We start from the raw sequence: 17,713 nt of genomic DNA on the forward strand, positions 1-17,713 counted from the left end.
GCAAGCTAGTTATGGCTCAGCTCTTTAAAGAATAAAGCTTTCAGTCATCTCACCAGGTGAAGAACCATGACCAGCTGATGTGCTTTCTGAGGGCAAAAACAACATGGAGAGGATGGTGGAAGAAGGTAGTTATGACCATATATAAAGAATTTGCTTGCAACGCAGGAGACCTGGGTTCAATCCCTGGGTCAAGAAGATTCCCTGCAGAAGGGAATAGCTACCCACTCCAGTATTCTTGCCTGGAGAATTCCATGGACAGGGGAGCCTGGTGGGCTATAGTCCATGGGGTCACAAGCAGTTGAAAATGACTTAGCAACTAACATTTTCACTTCCTTGACCACGTGACCAGTTGCAGAAATGAGGGCAGTAATTATTATGAGTATTTCTTCCTTATTTTGTTATGAATATGACTATGGGTACACATTTGTATCAGATTTTTTTTCTTCCTTCTCTCTCCCTTCACATATAACATGAGATACATTAATAACAGTTAACCACACAGCATTAAATTCCAGGATATCAGGGAGAAGAGTGACCACCAACTAATGACTTTCCATTGTCTTGTGTGGAAAGAGTGAAGCATCTTTCAATTATACATAGGATCGTTGGCAGAAGTATGACTCTATTTGCAGATTAAGTATGGCTTAAAGGGATATATAGGAATGCCAGGTGGAAGGGGTGGGGTGTATTGTCTGCTTTTATGTGTCAATTTGAATAGGCTGTAGATCCAGGTAATCAATTAAACCAAAGTCTAGCTGTTGTTGTGAAGATTTTGAGGATATAGTTAACATTTACAATCCATTGAATGTAAGAAAAGGAGATTCCCTTTATAATCTTGGGGAGCTTAATCCACTCAATGAAGAGCCAAAGAGCAAAGTTCTAGAAGCTGAGAATGCACAAAGAGAGATTCTGCCTTGAGTTCCTCAACACCTTGGTTGAGGCTGAGTTAAATCAATTTCAGATTTGTGATCTCCTAAACTATAAGATTATAATTTTATGTTGTCATATGTCACTACATTCATGGTAAATTCTTGTAGCAGAAAGAAGACACTAATAAAGGGAAGACAGGCAGAAAGGAAAAAAAAGACAGGGAGAAGCCATACAGGCTGGAGTGGGGCAGGTGATGGAGAGTTAAGTGGACAGTCAGAGATACAGGTGAGTAGGAGAAGGGAGCAAAAAAGAGGTAAGAAGCCTGAGAATGGGTGAGAGAGTCTGATGAGCAGGAGACAGATGAAATCAACTGGCAGCCAAGCAGATGGAAAGAGGGAAGTCGGCAGAGAGGCAGGCAGAGGAGAGCAATACGTAGATAAGATGGCAGGAAAGAGTCCCTCAGAACTTGTCCTTGTCCTTGCAGGTCTTAAGTGAGACTCTTGAGATGCAGGTGGATCCCATTCTTGGGCTTCAATATAATTTCTGGTATGAGGCAGGGAACCCTGGAGGGATCTGGTGACAGCTCAAAGCGAAGCAAGGTCAGGGCCACGGCCACCTTCAACTCATTCATGGCAAACCGCTTCCCGATGCAGTTCCTGCGCCCAGGAGGGAAAATGAAATGAGAAATGGTCTCAGATCCTGTTCTGATCTGGGTAGGCATTGGCCACTGACCAGAAACAGGATATTCAGAGCTGTCTTCCATGTGGCCAAGCCCTGATCCCTTTCTTACTAGTCACACTAAACTTGCCACCAAAGCCTTGGTCCACCCTCTCCCTGTGACCTCTGACAAAGTCCACCTCTCTAAGGACTCCTAACTCCTACTTCTTCTCTCACCAGAAAATCCTATTGGTGAGGGTCAGCACTCCTAAGTCACAGAGTCAAGTCAAGTGAATCAGGAAATGTGAATTAGAACTTTGTTCACTGGCCCACAGGCAGTTTCTGGTTTCAGGTTGGGCAGGGCAGTGTAGGGGGTAGGGTAGGCCATACTCTCAGGTCCTTGTCATATATGGGGAAACACAGGGACCTGAATCTCCAGACAGGACAAGACAGGATTGTCTAAGGAAGTCTAAATGGCAACAGGGAGGTTTCCTGGAGAGGTCACAGGTTAGTGACCCTGAACCTGCTGGATCATTTGCCTCCCAGCTGATGAACTGGCCTCCTGTGTCCCCTCAGCTCCTCAGTCAATGTGCCTCTGGAACCTTCTCATTCTAATCCAGAAATGACCCTCTAACCATCCCTTGGGCTCCTCAGCTGTCCTTTTTGGTCTCCCTACTTCTTCTTCATCTTCTAAAGCCACAGCATCTCCAGGCCTGCTATGTTCCCCAGCACAGGCAGGACAATTCCCAGTTCTTCAGCTGCATCACAACCCTCTCTGGATTGTTCCTCACTCATCTGGGGTCTGTCCAGCTTCTCTTCCTCACTTAGCTCCCCTTAAGATCCCTTCCCCACACCTCTTTCAACCACATGCTCAAGGCTCAATCCAGTGAACACCTGTCCTCACCCCTCTGCTGACAACACTCTTTCTTCCCTGGACCCCAAATACCATTAGTATTAACCCAAGAACACATCACTTGTGTCCTGTCCCAGGATGGTGCCAGGAACATGGAACCTTCCACAGTCTGCTCAACGAATGAATGAATGAATGAATGAATGAGTGAAAGAAAGAAGGAATGACGTCTGTCTTGAATAGAGGTGGTTTTTTTGGTTTGTTTTTGTTTGTTTGTTTGTTTGACCATGCCATGTTGCTCATGGGGTTTTAGTTCCCCAACCAAGGATTGAATCTGGGCCCTCTGCAATGAAAACAGAGTTCTAACCATGAGACTACCAGGGAAATGCCAGAGTATTTGTTTCTTGATGGTGAGCTCTTGAAGTTAGGGACAAAATCTTTTGTCTCAATGTCCCCAATTCCTAGCCTAGGATTCAACACACAGAGACAGGCTCAATAGTTTTCTATTTAAATAAAGTTAATTGAATTTTTAAAAGATGGAGTAAAAGTAAATATTAATTCTGACCTAGGAATCAAGCTGCCTAGTACTTCTTATCCTTGAATGGCAACCACAGGACATGTACACATGTCTACAAGGAAGAACTGGATCCTGGCACAAACCAAATCCTAGAGCAAATTCTGGAAGATGGTTTGACTCAAACCTGTTCTGGGAAGGTTGACTTACTAACTGAAAATTTCACAGAATTGTAGCTTCAGAAAAAAACTTGTTTCTACTAAGAAGCTCAAAGTTTATGGAAACTAGTATTTCAGCGCAGGATTCTAGCAGCCTGGGAGGATTTTCCAAGCAGCTGATAGAGAGTACTTTTGCCCAGCTCACAGCTCTTTCAAATATGCTCTATGTTTTACATGCCAGGAACTTTTAAAATGCATGTGTCCTATTCAAATTAGTGGATTTTTCTCTCGAAAGCACTTGACTGTCTCCTTTCTATACTTTTGCCAGCTTGGACTATTGGACTCAAAGTATGGTATCATGAAAAAAAATCCCAGATCACAGGAAAAGTTTTGACAACTGGGGAAATTGTCATGTGTTTCAGACATTAGTATGCTGTCAAGATGTCTTTTGGACAGACCACAAGACAAAGTGAGGCACATTCGTATCAAACTTTCTTGAAAGGCTGCCATAACTTTTCCAGTGTATGGCTTCAATAGTTGAGACAGGTAGGGCGTCTGAAAATGGAAACATGCAAACTACTCAAGATTCAACCAGATGGAGAATGGGGATGTAAGTAGAAAAGGTGTAACTGAGAAGATGTAGAATAAAAAAATCCACCCTTTAAATTTTGACGACTGAAATGGATGACATGAAATTTAATATTTAGTGAGTAATTCTCATTTTGTAGCATCATCATCTTGCAGTGAGGAAAACATTACAATACACTAAACTTCTAAACAACACTAAAATGTTGCCAGCCATTGAGAAAGAGCTGTGGGTAGTCTGTGGTCTGCTCTAATAGCCATTTGTCTTTTGGACAAAAGACACACACTTCTATCCCAACTCACCAACATAAAAGGCATAACTACATGCACCACATGTAAATGTAGACAGTCACACACATCGAGTGGCACCCAATGACACCCACTGTCCCAAGTAGAGAGGCCTCACCTGGATCCTCCTGAGAAGGGCAGGAAAGCATGGCTGTGTTGATTAGAACCCAGTGCAAACCGAGATGGGTCAAACACCTGCAGAGAGAGCACCAGGGCCAGGACAGGTGGGGTCAAACTTCTTGCCCAATCCACCAGGGGACAAGACTCTCAGAGCAGGAGCAGGAGGAGGGGTTGGTGTGGAGAGAGCATCCCATCCCCTTCTTTCATGGCCATTGTACCTCTGGATTCGGCCACACCTTTGGGTTGTGGTGAAGTCCATAAATGGAGAGGGCAACTTTGATTCCTGCGAGAAAGGGAGGAGAGAGAAAAGCCTGATGGTCCCCATGGAGCAGGGGGCAGGTGTCAGCACAAAAATCCTGGGAGCCACCATGAGAACCACCCCCCGTCACTCTGAATGAAATGATGCTCTTGCAAGGCAGATGGGCTGGGCATGACAAAGCACATGAGCACGGATTAGGAGTAGGTAAAAGAAGGCTTATACAGGGAACTCTGTTCAATGTTACATGGCAGCCTTGGTGGGATGGGAGTTTTGGGGAGAATTGATACATATATATGTATGACTGAGTCTATTTGCTATCAACCTGAAACTGTCACAACATTGTCAATCAGCTATACTCCAATATAAAATAAAAAGTTAAAAAGAAAAAGAGAATTAGAGGCTTACCTTTGGGACCAAATCATATGACAACTCACATTTATCAAGTGCCATCCTGACCCTTGGGGAATGTGAATTAACTCAACCCTCACAAAGCCCTTAAGGAAGACACTCATAACCTCAGGTGCAGATGAAGTACCTGAGCCTCAGTGAGGTTAAGGGTTGAGTCTATGATCCCACAACTAGGAGGAAACAGTGCTGGGATTCAGACCCACTGTGAAGTGAGCCAGTGGGTGGCCTCCAGCCATGGCAGGGCTCTCAGACCTCATCATCAGCTGTTCTCTGCCATCCATCAGAGGGCTCCTCAGAGACTGGACCATCTGAGCCATGGCAGTGGAGTCTCTGAGCTCCCTCTTTTGCTTAGACACCACACGGAAGAACCATGCCTCCCGCTGCTTCTGTCTGCTTTTCTCTGAAGCCTTCACATCTCAAAGAATTAGAATTTCAAGCTCCATTACACGACCACATTCAGAAGTGAGCATTTTCCCCTTGAGCTTTTGCTGTGTTCAAGTTCTGTGTCAAGCATTTCACACACCTTATCCTAACTACAGAGTAAATAATTACCTTAAGGTAGATACAATAGTCATGCCATTCCACAACTGAGAAAGCACATGTGGATTTCTGGTCTAGCATGTGGTCCTACAGAGTGCTTAGCTGAGTGGTGAGGTGAAGTTCATACCTGCAGGTAAGGAGCGTCCATCAGGGAAGGTGATGGGCTTGCTCAGCTCTCTGCTGATGGCTGGTACTGGTGGATAGAGTCTCATGGCCTCCTTGATGCACATGGTGGTGTAGGGCATCTGGTCCAGATGGTCCCTGAAAGGAAGCCCATCTGAGGGCAGGCAGGACTGGACAACCACAGATTCTTTCGAGTTCAGGTAGGACAGGGTTCTTCCATCTCCAGGACACTCACCAGGTGATGGAGGCGCCATCCCCCAGGAGGCTCTGGATCTCTTCCCGACACCTCTGCTGATGCTCGGGGTGGGAGGCTAGAGCATAGAGGATCCAGGAGATGCCACTGGCTGTGGTGTCATGGCCCCCAAACATGAATGTGTCCACCTCAGCACGGAGGTCCTCGTCAGACAAGCTGCTCCCATTCTCCATCTGTGGAGGCAGGGCTAGACTGCAGGTCTGCCCTTCCTGTGTGCTTCTGCACAAAGGCTCAGGCCTCTCCTGCCCACAACTCACTCTGGCAAAGAGGAGGATGTCCAGGAAGTCCAAGTGCCTCCTTCTCCTCACCTTCTCCAGCTCTCCCTCCTTCTGCAGGTGAGCCTTCCTCTCCTTGATCACTGCATCTGTCCCAGAGCAGTGGTTCCCAGCCAGAGCTGAGGACTCTGGGGGCCCATATGCAGCCCCACCATAGCCCCATATGCCCCTCAGGCCCAGTCTGGGTGCCAGGTGGATGAGGTGGGTGGCACTGGGTGAGCATGTCAGGACTGAGAGCTCCAGCATCATCTACTCTAGGCAGCAATTCCCACAGTAACACAGCCCAAGGAGGCTCTGCCTGAATGCTGCTGGGAAGGGGAGGGGTCTCACTCAGTCATCACCAACCTGGTGACTCCTGTAACTGACACCTGACACCCTGAGCTCTGGGTTCCCAGTCCCTGCAGCAGGCGGGTCTGTGCCAGCTCCTGAAGAGGAAGCAGGGGTCTGGGCTCTGCCTGAAAGGTCAAGGTCAGGCCCTTTCACATGAGCTTGATGAAGATTGGGGAGCAGCCCATGAAGAGGAGAACCTGTGTATTGATGGGCGAGCTGGCAGGCCTGGTGGTTCCAGTGGCCTTCACGGGTCAGCCTGTAGATGAGGTCGTTCTGGTAGAAAACATTCCTCAATCGGGAAAAAAGCATACTGTTGAGGTTCTTAATGGCCTGGATGTAGGACTGGGAGTTCCTGAAGGGAGAGGGTACAGAAGAGACTGGAGTTGAAGGAACCTCTAACCTGGAGAGGGAGTGGATCTCTGGGTAAAGGATTCCTCAGTCAGTGGGGACAGGCAGCACTGAAGCATTGCCATTTCTGCTTCAGCCTCTGAAGCCCTCAGTATTTACAGGTATCCTGAGGGCCCAGGCTTCTCCCTTTGTTGTGATCATGGACTTGACTGTGGTCCATGTCTCCCTGCAGAATGTTACTTTTTGTGCTGATAAGCATCCCTGCTGCTCTTCCTGCCTCTCAGGTAAGTCCTCCCCAGCTGGTGAGAACAGGACCCTGCTCTTGAAAGGCTGTCACTGACCTGTCATTCCTGACGCTGCCCTGATGGCTGAAGGCACACTTCATGATGGTGTCCAAGGTCATCAAGGAGATGTCTCCAAGGATCTCCAGAGATGAGTCCTGGCTGACGAACTCCTCCCACTTGTCCTGTGGAGGGGGGGTGACGTGGACCTTGCTCTGCTCCCCCAGAAGGCCTGTGCTGCCATGGCCAGGCTTTCTTTCTGTCTCCACACCATCAGATGAGATTTCCTCAGTTTCTAAGTGGTTATGTTTTAGCAACTGGGGGCTGTAGCACACAGGTGTGTGTAAAGTGATGCTTATTTTCTCAGAATCTTTGCTATATAATTATTCATATTCTCTCATAATATTCTGAATTAGTTCTGAATTTTATAAATAATTTATGATGATAAACAACTTTTTGAAGGCCAAAATGCAGTTTCTCCGGAGACATAGGGGGAATATTTTGTGTTCTGATATTGGACCTGATCAGGTGATGTCCAAGACTGGTAAGCAAATTTCTCAAGGCAAGATAGAGCATAAGAGTACAGTACCTGTGCCCTCAAGAAAGGGACATCAGAGACATCCTTTCCTTTCATTCATTAAGCATCAGCTGAGACCAACTGGTGAGAAATCAAAATCCTAACTGGTGCTCATGCAACAGGACTCAGCTCTGTGAATGTAGACTTTGTCCCATCTTCTCCCATGAAGAGTTCAACTCCATGCAGGACTCCTGGGCCCCATGCCAGAGACTGCTGGAGCGGCATCCTGGGATGTCTACCCTACCCCTGAAGCTGTCATTGCCCAGGCCAGCCAGGGGCAGCTTGGGCTGCTTTTGAGGGGCATGACCCCTGCTGTATTCCACTGTGTTGAAGATGTGGAGATGGGAGAAGAGTAGACCCTGAATATACCAAGGGTCTGTTTTCTCTTGTTGAGGAGCAAATTGCGTATCCAAGCTGATGCCTGCATGCTCCTCTGTCCAACCCAGGTTTGGAGAGGGCTGTCTCATATTAAGTTCTGAATATATCATTCTGGGAGGCTGTGTCTGATTGACGTGTGAAGGACACAAGTATCTGAGAGTGGACTTTGCCAGCTGTGCTGGATGTGAGCAGGTACAGGTGACCAGGGATGAACTCACCAGCATCCCTCGGACAGAGTCGGCCATGAGACCCAGGTAGGGCTTCAGGATGTCATGATGGAAGGCTGGGGTCAGCATCCGCCGGTGCTGGAACCATGTCTCCCCCTCCAACAGCAGCAAACCTGTCCCTGGACCACAGATGGCTGTGTATAGGGGTCAGGGAGCCTGGATCAGAGGGGCAACTGGGTACAACTTGGGAACCAAGGGTGTCAGGAGAAGGCACATCATGGACGAAGGTAGAAAAGGCCATATTTTCTATTCGTATATATAGAATATAATATATATGTATAGTATATTTCAGGAATGTGAATTTCCAATATGTCTGTCCATAGGATTTGAGTGAGATAGAGGTCAATAAAGGTAGGGGAACAGGCCATAAAGGACTTATCTAGAAGTCACACTGCAAACATTGGAAAGGACTGAGAAGCGATATGGAAGAGGCTGAACTTCAGGAGGGCTCTCTACACCATTATGAAGAATGAGGGTTTTATTGGAAGAAAAGAAATGAGGCTTGATTCAGAGATGAGGATTATGACAGGGTGCTTGGCACCTGTTGTTCTCTGTGAGTCAGAAAGTCAACTCTTGGTAAACCTAACTGGGAATGTAACAAAGTACTAGTTTAGATGTACTTACCAATCCAGGGGGCCAAGAATCTGCAGACATCATTAGGCTTAGGATCTGAAAGGTAAGGAAAGCATAACAGGAGAGTGGACTGGACCAAACAAGGCAAGCAGCCCCCAGAGTAACTGTGTTCCAGACCATTGGTTGCCTTCCCTTCCTGATGCTTGTCAGATGGCAGTCTGTCTCAAGCTACCTTCCACTTGCCTCCCATCCCTGACTCTATATCCTGATCATCACTGTTGGTCTAGGAAGGCAGACTCAGTGTTCCAGCAGTAGAACACCCGCCAGACTAACACAGTGAATGGGCAAGAAATATAGGCTCTGTTTGGTGCCCCAGGGTAAGACAGAAACCTGTGATTTCCCTGCAATGTACGATGGTATAGCCATGCTACGACCAGGATAGGCAAATGCAAGTCAGAGTGGATAAAAAAATTGTCTTTTAGATCTGGGGCTATTTACACAAACATTATCTAAATAGGGTTAAAGAAGAAAGAAAGGAAAATACGTGGCCTCAACCAGCTGTTCTGATTTTAGAGTAAGTGAACAAAGTTCTTGTCCTGGAATATGGGCTGGATGTTTGGATGGTAGTGAGTTTGGGTATTGATGACTGAACTGCCAGTCTCTTCTGGAATTTCAGACCCAGGAGGATGTACACAAATGGAAAAGAGACTCCAGCTGGGATCCTCTTTTGTACTCACCAGATCTCCCCAGGACCACCTTCATGTAGTCAGGGTCATAGACAATAAGGTAAACATTGTCCCCCCACATCCAGCGAGGATAGGCACAGGGGAATTTCTCTACCCTTTTCAGTAGCTCTTGTAGCTCATTTTCCTTTGAGCGCTATAACAGAGAGCAAGATCAGTCAGTAAAGTGTCCCCTTTAGGATCAGTGATGGGAGCGGTGCTGGCGACAGGAGAGCAACATGGAGATAGTTCTGGATCTATCAGCAGCTATTTAGGACTTTGGAATTGCTTCAGAGAAGCTGGGATCTGATCTGGATTCCTGCTCTCTTGCAGTGACTTGGCCTAAGGCCCAATCTTGGCTTCCAGATGGATCCTTTCTAGGCCCTCACCCAGAACTGCCTTTAGAATCTTTCATATAGTAGATGCATGATAAATGTTTAATAATGGACTCCATGGTGTACCAATGTTTTTCACAGACTTATATTGGAATTACTGGTTAAACCATGCTGGAGAAGACTGTTCAGAGTCCCTTGGACAGCAAGGAGATCAAACCAGTCAATCCTAAAGGAAATCAACCTTGAATATTCACTGGAAGGACTGATGCTGAAGCTGAAGCTCTAATACTTTGTCCTCTTGATGTGAAGAATTGATTCACTGGAAAAGACCCTGATCCCAGGAAAGATTGAGGGCAGGAGGAGAAGAGGGCAACAGAGGATAAGATGGTTGGATAGGCATCACTGACTCAATGGACATGAGCCTGAGCAAACTCTGGGAGATAGTGAAGGACAGGGAAGCCTGGCATACCGCAGTCTATGGGATCACAAAGAGTCGGACATGACTGAGCGACTGAATAACAACAATAAATTAAGTTTAAGTGAGGTCATTAGTTATACCCAAATCCAATTATAACAGGGAAAATGCAGACACAGAGACAGACATTCAGAGAAAGAAGATGAAGTAAAGAGACATGTGGAAAAGATATGATTTACCATCTTTACCAGGAGAGAGTCCTGAAACCTGCTGAAGAAATGAGCCAACTTGATTTTCAGCTCCTGTCTCTAGAACTGTGAGATGCTAAATTGTTTTGTTTCAGCCATCAAGTTAGTGGTATTTTGTGGCTGGCCTTATACACTACTGGGGCTTCCCAGGTGGCACTAGTAGTAAAGAATCCACCAGTGAATGCAAGAGACGCTAGGGATGTGGGTTCCATCCCTGGGCTGGAAAGATCCCTTGGAGAAGGAAATGGCAACCCACTTCAGAATTCTTGCCTGGAGAATTCCATGGACAGAGGGGCCTGGTGGGCTACAGTCCAAAGAGTCAGACATGACTAAGCAACTGAGTGAGAACTTACACATTATTACAAGTATGCGTGTATGTGTGCTAAGTCGCTTCAGTCATGCCCGACTCTTTGTGACTTTATGGACTGGAGTCTGCCGGCTTCTCTGTCAACAGGACTCTCCAGGCAAGAATACTGAACTGGGTTGTCATGCCCTCCTCCAGGGGATCTTCCTGACCCAGGAATTGAACCCACGTCTCTTCCATCTATTGCATTGGCAGGCAGGTTCTTTACCACTAGCACCACCTGTAAAGCCCTATTACAAGTATAGGATTGGCCGAAAAGGTAGTTCGAGTTTTCCATAAGATGGTAGAAAAAAACCCCAAAGGAACTTTTTGGCCAACCCAATAGGTAATATTCAAGGCAAATCTGTTTAAAGGAGAGATTATTACTTGATTCGGTCTCACTGAAGAATGAGGAAACCCATGTAAAGGATATATACCCAGGTGAGCTCCATTTAAACCCAAACCTGTTGACCCCAAGATGTCCCTCTCCAGGGTTCCCAAGGCTCCTTAGGTGCCTATATTGTCACATTTCAACTCAATGTCCTCCCATCCAAGTACTAATCAGGCCTGACTCTGCTTAGCTTCTGAGATCAGATGAGATCAGTCATGTTCAGGGTGGTACGGCCATAGACTCAATTCAATGGGTAACATGTTGACAAACTTCCCTTTAATATCTCTCATCCCTGTGTTTTCAGAGTCAGCATAGAGCATATTCATAGGGATTATGCCTCACTTTTCAAAGTTTCAATGGACAATAAGTTCACGAAGAAGGAATGGGTACATGTAGGAGTGATGAGAGTTTTAATACAAAATTCTGGTTGAAAGTGTCAGATAGAATCAGAACAAATGTAAAAAAGAGGGAAGCAATATCTGTTAGACCAGCAGAAGTTGAGAGAGGATTCAACACCCTGAGGAATATTAGTTATGTAAATAGAAACCATCTACTACTGAAACTATGTATCATCCAATGACCATTAGTATGACGAGAAAGTCACCGGAGGAAATTTCGGTTGTTCCTTATATCAAATCCTAGCTCAGAAAGGTGACAACTGCATCAGACAAAAGGTAACGATTTCCCTGAATCAATAACTAAGTGGGAAGTCTCTAGTACAACAACTTGCATGAACAAACTGAGTTTTGGTTATCTCTCTGGAGCTGATATTATTTCCTCTGTCTTTGGCTCTACTCTACTGGAAATTGCTTGGCTTCCTTCTTTGAGAAATAGAAGCTTCAGGTCTCTGCAATACCCTACCTCCTAAGATTGGTTCAGTTCACCGCCACTAATGAGCCCCTCTCCATGTGGCCCCTCTCCTTGTTCCGTGCCATCCTCTCCAATCAGGGCTAACAGAGCTCCCTGGTAGGCACTGTCCCTCACCAGCAAGCAAGCAGCTCCTTTCTGTCACTCCACACACTCTGGGCCTAGCATTCCTTTGTGTCAAGCTCTGTGCTGGGTACTAGGGAACAGGATGGGGATCATATCCTCAGCCTCCATAGAGCTCACAGTCCAGCGGTTTGGAGGATGGGAGCTAAGAAGTAAACAGATTCTGTTTAATGTTGCAACTCAAGTGCCAGTACTCCTTACCTGGCACCATCCTGGAAATCTCACTCATGCAATTCAGCTACTAGTTTTTGCATTGAAATCATCAGCCTTGAAAAATCCCTCAGCCTCAAGCAAATCAAGCTGGTTTTGTCCTACACCTGATTTCACCACCACCGAGTAGGTGAGCCTCATTTTCTGTGACCTGACACCATCTTAGACTCCTGTCTGTTGTCCCCACACACAGTGAACCCACAGGGCTGATCCATCAGACTGACATCTGTGCTCCCAGGCAAGCTCAGGACCAGGCAGGCTGGGGAGGATTGAGGAATGGGCAGGGAAGCATCTGGAAGCCTGTTCTGTGAGGACAGCTGAAGGTGCTCTGCCTGGAGAGTGGGGAGACTCAGGAAGGAATAGTCGCTGTCCTCAAGAGGCAGGGCTGCCAGGACAGCCTGAGATCTCCCTAAGGAAGAGTGTCTGACAGACCTGTGGACACCAGCACAGGACCCGGGAGGAGTGAGCTCCCTGGACAGGGTGAGTAGCCAAGACCTGAGAGGTTCTTTTGTGAGGTCATGTGCTGGTCACACAGCAAGGCTTTGTCCCATGGACTAACTGACCATGCCCAGGCCCTAGAGCCCTAGTCCTCCCTTTCCTCCCACTCCTCCATCCTGCTCCATCCTACCTTCAAGCTGTGCCCACACAGCCAGTGGGAAGGAGGAGACGGGAACCGATGAAATACTTTGAGCAGCCACTGTCTACGCAGGTAAAACTGTACCGCCTTGAGCAGAAGCAGAACCAGGCTGAGCAGAGATACCACCTGCAGGGGCCCAGAGACACTGCCCAGGGCTCTGGTGAGGCTCAGTGCAGAGACACTCATGGTACAGTGGGTTCTGGGCTGCTTGCTGACTGTTCCTCATTGTGGCTGACCCCTCCTGAGCACCTAACTTGGTCTGGGAGGATCTCCCCGCCCACCTGGGGGAGGGTGAAGGTGAAGGCAGAGCTCAGACCTAGGCCTCCAGAGTTAATTAACTGTGGAGGATACACCTTGGGTGGGCCCTGCAAAAAGTCATGGATCAGATATAGAAAGTAGAGCAAGGGATGAAGATTTATTCTCGTCTCTCACTCTTATTTTTTCATGTTTATCTCCATTCAGGCAGTCTGGCTCCAGAGACTTTGCTGTTAACCACAAACTTAAGAGATGATTATTGGGTTGAGACTCTGGTCCATACATAGCAGCCCCCAAACTTTCCTGGGGATGTTTCAATTTGATCTGTTTTCCAATGTTTCCAAGTAGCTGTAGAATATTTCCAGTTATCAAGTCTGTGTACTGGCTTGAGTGCAAGCTTCACCATCTTCCAGGTCAGCTTTTGCGGAAGAGTGTTAGGCAAACCATGTGGTTAGATGTAGCAGTCATTGAAAATGATGTTTATGAAGATTTTTCAATCATCTGAGAAAAACTTATAACAAAGTGTCAAAGAAGGATGTACAACTGTCTGTAGAGTATGAGCTTAACTCAGAAAAACTGTGTCAGCTGTGGTCAACATTTATTAACCAATAAGTGTTTTTTCCATTTGTTTGGTACCCACACAATCCAATCAAGGATGCCTTGAAGGTTGTTACTAGGCATTCTATGTCATTATACTTTCCATAGTCTGGAACAGAAGCTTGTGCCCTTACTGATACCCAATAAATACTTACTGATTGGATGAATGAATACAGGATGGAATGAGGATAACTATGGATTGGTTTTATCACCATCTTGAACAGACTGGGTTCAGTTTTGGGTGTCATATTTTAAAAAGGAAATTAATATTTTTATTCCAGGATGCTTTCTGGTTCAGCTTATAGGGAACAGAAAGGTGGAAGAGGGGGCAGTCGACTACTCCCTATCTGCTAGAGTAGTCTCCTCCCCGAACTACACTATCCCCAAGGTGGCCACTTGAAGCAATTACTCCTGTGGGCAAATCATCCCAGATACTTATTTCTGGGTCTGATAAACTTACCACTTCTTTACCACTAGATGTTCTTTATCCTAGTTTGTTCTTGGAAAAAAATAATTTATTGAGGTGAAATTCACAAATTTTAAAATTAACCATTTAAAAGTACATATTTCGGTGGCATTTAGTACATTCTCAGTGCTGTGTAATCACCACCTCTGTCTAATTTCAGTTTTTCCATTGCTTCAGCAGCAGAATCCCTAGCCATGAAGCAGTTTCTCCCACTCTCTTCTGATAATCCCCTGGAAACCAGCAACCAGTAGTTTATTATACTGTTTTTACTTTTACTCCTCTACAAAAACTGAATCTGCCAGATAGAGGCCTTTTATTAAAAAAAAATAAGAGACTTATTGGCATGTAATTTGTATACTATTTAGTTCATCCACTTACCATAAATGATTTTTGATACATTACATCTTGTTTTTTAATTAGTAAAATAAATGTAATATAAGGTTTGTACTTTAACCATTTTAAAATATGCAATTCAGTGACATTAATTATATTTACTTATGTGCAGCCATTACAACTAAATATTTCCAAAATTTTTGCATCGTGTCAAACAAACTCTGTAGCCATTAAGGATTAACTTTCCATTCTGCCTTCCCAGAATCACTGGTAATTTCAATCTTTCTGTCTCTATGAACTGAATTATACTAAATTCTACACATAAGTGGAATCATACAATATTTTTCCTTTTAAGTCTGGCTTCTCTTACTTAACATAATGTTGTCAGGTTTCATCCATGTTGTAGCATTTATCAGAACACCATTCCTTTTTATAACTGAATAATATTTCATTATATCTAGCTTCTCAGATGGTGCTAGTGGTAAAGAACCTTTCTGCCAATTCAGGAGACATAAGAGATGTCGATTCCATCCCTGGGTCAGGAAGATCCCCTGGAGGAGGGAATGGCTTACCCACTCCAATATTCTTGCCTGGAGAATCCCATGGGCAGAGGAGCCTGCAGGCTACAGTCCTTAGGGTTGCACAGAGTCAGACTGGACTGAAACAACTTATCAGTCATGCATACACCCACATTTTGTGTACCCATTCATCTATTGATGGACACTTCTATTCTTTCTGCTGCTGCTGCTGAGTCACTTCAGTCGTGTCCGACTCTGTGCGACCCCATAGACGGCAGCCCACCAGGCTCCCCCGTCCCTGGGATTCTCCAGGAAAGAACACTGGAGTGGGTTGCCATTTCCTTCTCCAATGCATGGAAGTGAAAAGTGAAAGTGAAGTCGCTCAGTCGTGTCCGACCCTCAGCGACCCCATGGACTACAGCCTTCCAGGCTCCTCTATCCATGGGATTTTCCAGGCAAGAGTACTGGAGTGGGGTGTCATTGCCTTCTCCGTCTATTCTTTCTACTGTTTCTCAATTGTATGTTGCAAGGTACATTGCCTTACCAGTATTTGTTTGAGTTCTTTCAATCCCTTTGGCTATATACCTAAGGATTACTGGATCATATGACAACTCTGTTTAGCTTTTTAAGAAACTGCCAAGCACCCTTTCACATTTACCAGTGACACACAGAAGTTCAGTTTCCTCACATCCTGTCCAACATTTATTCCTTTTTATTTGCCTTTTTACAAAATTAATCATAACTATCCTAAAGGTGTGAGGTTTTGATTCACATTTCTCTAATGACTAATGATGTTGAGCATATTTTCATGTGCTTTTTGGTCATTTGTTTATCTTCTTTGGAGATGCGCCTATTGAAGTCTCTTGCCTATTTTTGAATAAATTGTAATTCTCTTTTTGGTGAGTTGTAGGGGTTCTTTTTCATCCTGATATATGTGAATATTTTCTGCCACTCTGTGAGCTATCTTTTAACTCTTTGATCTACTTTGTTATTTTTTGTATATGGCATAAGATGAGTCCACCTTCATTCTACTGCATATGGATATCCAGTTTTCTCAGCATCATTTCCTGAAAACACTGTCTTTTCCCCATTAAATTGTCTTGATACCCTTCTTGAATATCAATAATCCATATAGGGCTTCCCAGGTGGAGCTAGTGGTAAAGAACCCAACTGTCAATACAGGAGACATAAGATCCCTGGGTCAGAAAGATCCCCCAGAGGAGGGCATGGCAGCCCACTCCAGTATTCGTGCCTGGAGAATCCCATGGACAGAGGAGCCTGGTGGGCTATAGTCCACGGGGTCACAAAGAGTCAGATATGACTGAAGTGACTTGGCATGCATGTAATCCATGTATGGCAGGGTTTACTTCTGAGTGGGCTTCCCTCATAGCTCAGTTGGTAAAGAATCCACCTATAATGCAGGAGACCCCAGTTCAATTCCTGGGTCAGGAATATCCTCTGGAGAAGGGAAAGGCTACCCACTCCAGTACTCTGGCCTGGAGAATTACATGAACTGTATAGTCCATGGGGTCACAAAGAGTCAGGCACGACTGAGCGCCTTTCACTTTACTTCTGAATACTCTTATTTTTCCCTTTTGTCTATATATCTATTCTTATGCCAGTACCACAGTGGTTTGATTATTGTATCTCTGTAGTAAGTTTTGAAATCAGGAAGTATAAATTCTCCAACTCTGTTCTTTTTTTCTAGTTAGTTTTGGCTATTTGGAGTCCTTTAATATTCTATATAGATTTTAGTATGAGCTTTTCTGTTTCTGTAAAAAAAAAAAATCATTGGAGTTTTGACAGGCATTGTACTGAATCTATTGATTGCTTTCAGTAGTATTTTCACCTTAACAGCATTAACTGTTTCAATCCATTTAATCCAATGTCTTTCCATTTACTTGTCTTCTTTAATTTCTTTCAGAAATGTTTTATTCTTTTTGATGCTGTTGTAAATTGCTTTTAAAAAGTTTCTTTTTCAGATATTCATTGCAAGTATATAGAAATACAAGTGATTTTATATGTTGATTTTATATCCTGCAACTTTGATGAATTAGTTTATTAGCTCTAACAATTTTTTTTTCCAGGATTTTTCTACACATAAGATCTTGTCATATGCAAAGAGCTAATTTTACTACTTTCTTTCCAATTTGAGTGCTTTCTTTTTCTTTTTCTTTCCTAATTGTTCTGGCTGAAATTTCCAGTACTATGTTGAATAAAACCTATGCAAGTTGGCATCTTTATTTTTCCTGATCTCAACAGAAAAGTTTTCAGTATTTCACTATTGAGTATGTTGTTACCTGTGGGTTTTTTCTACGTAGGCTTTATAATTTTTGAGGATGTTTCCTTCTTTTTCTAATTTTTTGAGTGTTTTTAATCGTTAAAAGGTGCTGAATTTTGTCAGAAACTTTTCCTGCATCAATCGGAATGATCATGTCGCTTTTCCCCCTTTGATCTATTAATGTGGTGCATTATACTTATTGATTTTTACATCTTGAACCAACCTTGCATTTCTGGAATACATCCCATTTGGTCCTGATGTATAAACCTCTTGATATACAATTGAATTTGTTTGCTAGTATTTTGTTAAGGATTTTAGCATCTATAATCATAAGAAATATTGACCTGCAGCTTTCTTT

The 17,713-nt window shown here is 44.6% G+C and overlaps 1 protein-coding gene across 1 annotated transcript; it reads right to left on the minus strand.

Moving 5' to 3' along the window:
* Nucleotides 4,037-13,106, minus strand: LOC102174619 (cytochrome P450 4A10). The gene is made up of 10 exons (XM_018046493.1): nucleotides 12,897-13,106; nucleotides 9,352-9,493; nucleotides 8,666-8,710; nucleotides 8,033-8,160; nucleotides 6,920-7,044; nucleotides 5,863-5,989; nucleotides 5,608-5,798; nucleotides 5,377-5,510; nucleotides 4,261-4,325; nucleotides 4,037-4,117 (listed from the first exon to the last, which is right to left on the minus strand). The coding sequence occupies exons 1-10, from the start codon at nucleotides 13,089-13,091 to the stop codon at nucleotides 4,037-4,039; spliced, it is 1,233 nt and encodes a 410-aa protein (XP_017901982.1). The 5' UTR covers nucleotides 13,092-13,106.

The sequence above is a fragment of the Capra hircus genome, chromosome 3 (genome assembly GCF_001704415.2).
Source record: "Capra hircus breed San Clemente chromosome 3, ASM170441v1, whole genome shotgun sequence".
Taxonomy (NCBI): domain Eukaryota; kingdom Metazoa; phylum Chordata; class Mammalia; order Artiodactyla; family Bovidae; genus Capra; species Capra hircus.

Excerpts from the sequence above, each read along its gene's own strand:
- LOC102174619 (XM_018046493.1), bottom strand. The coding sequence starts at position 13,091 with ATGAGTGTCTCTGCACTGAGCCTCACCAGAGCCCTGGGCAGTGTCTCT. Across the intron at positions 9,494-12,896 it reads TGTGTGGGCACAGCTTGAAG|CGCTCAAAGGAAAATGAGCT; the intron begins GTAGGATGGAGC and ends TCTCTGTTATAG. Across the intron at positions 5,990-6,919 it reads GGCAGCGTCAGGAATGACAG|ATGCAGTGATCAAGGAGAGG; the intron begins GTCAGTGACAGC and ends GCTCTGGGACAG.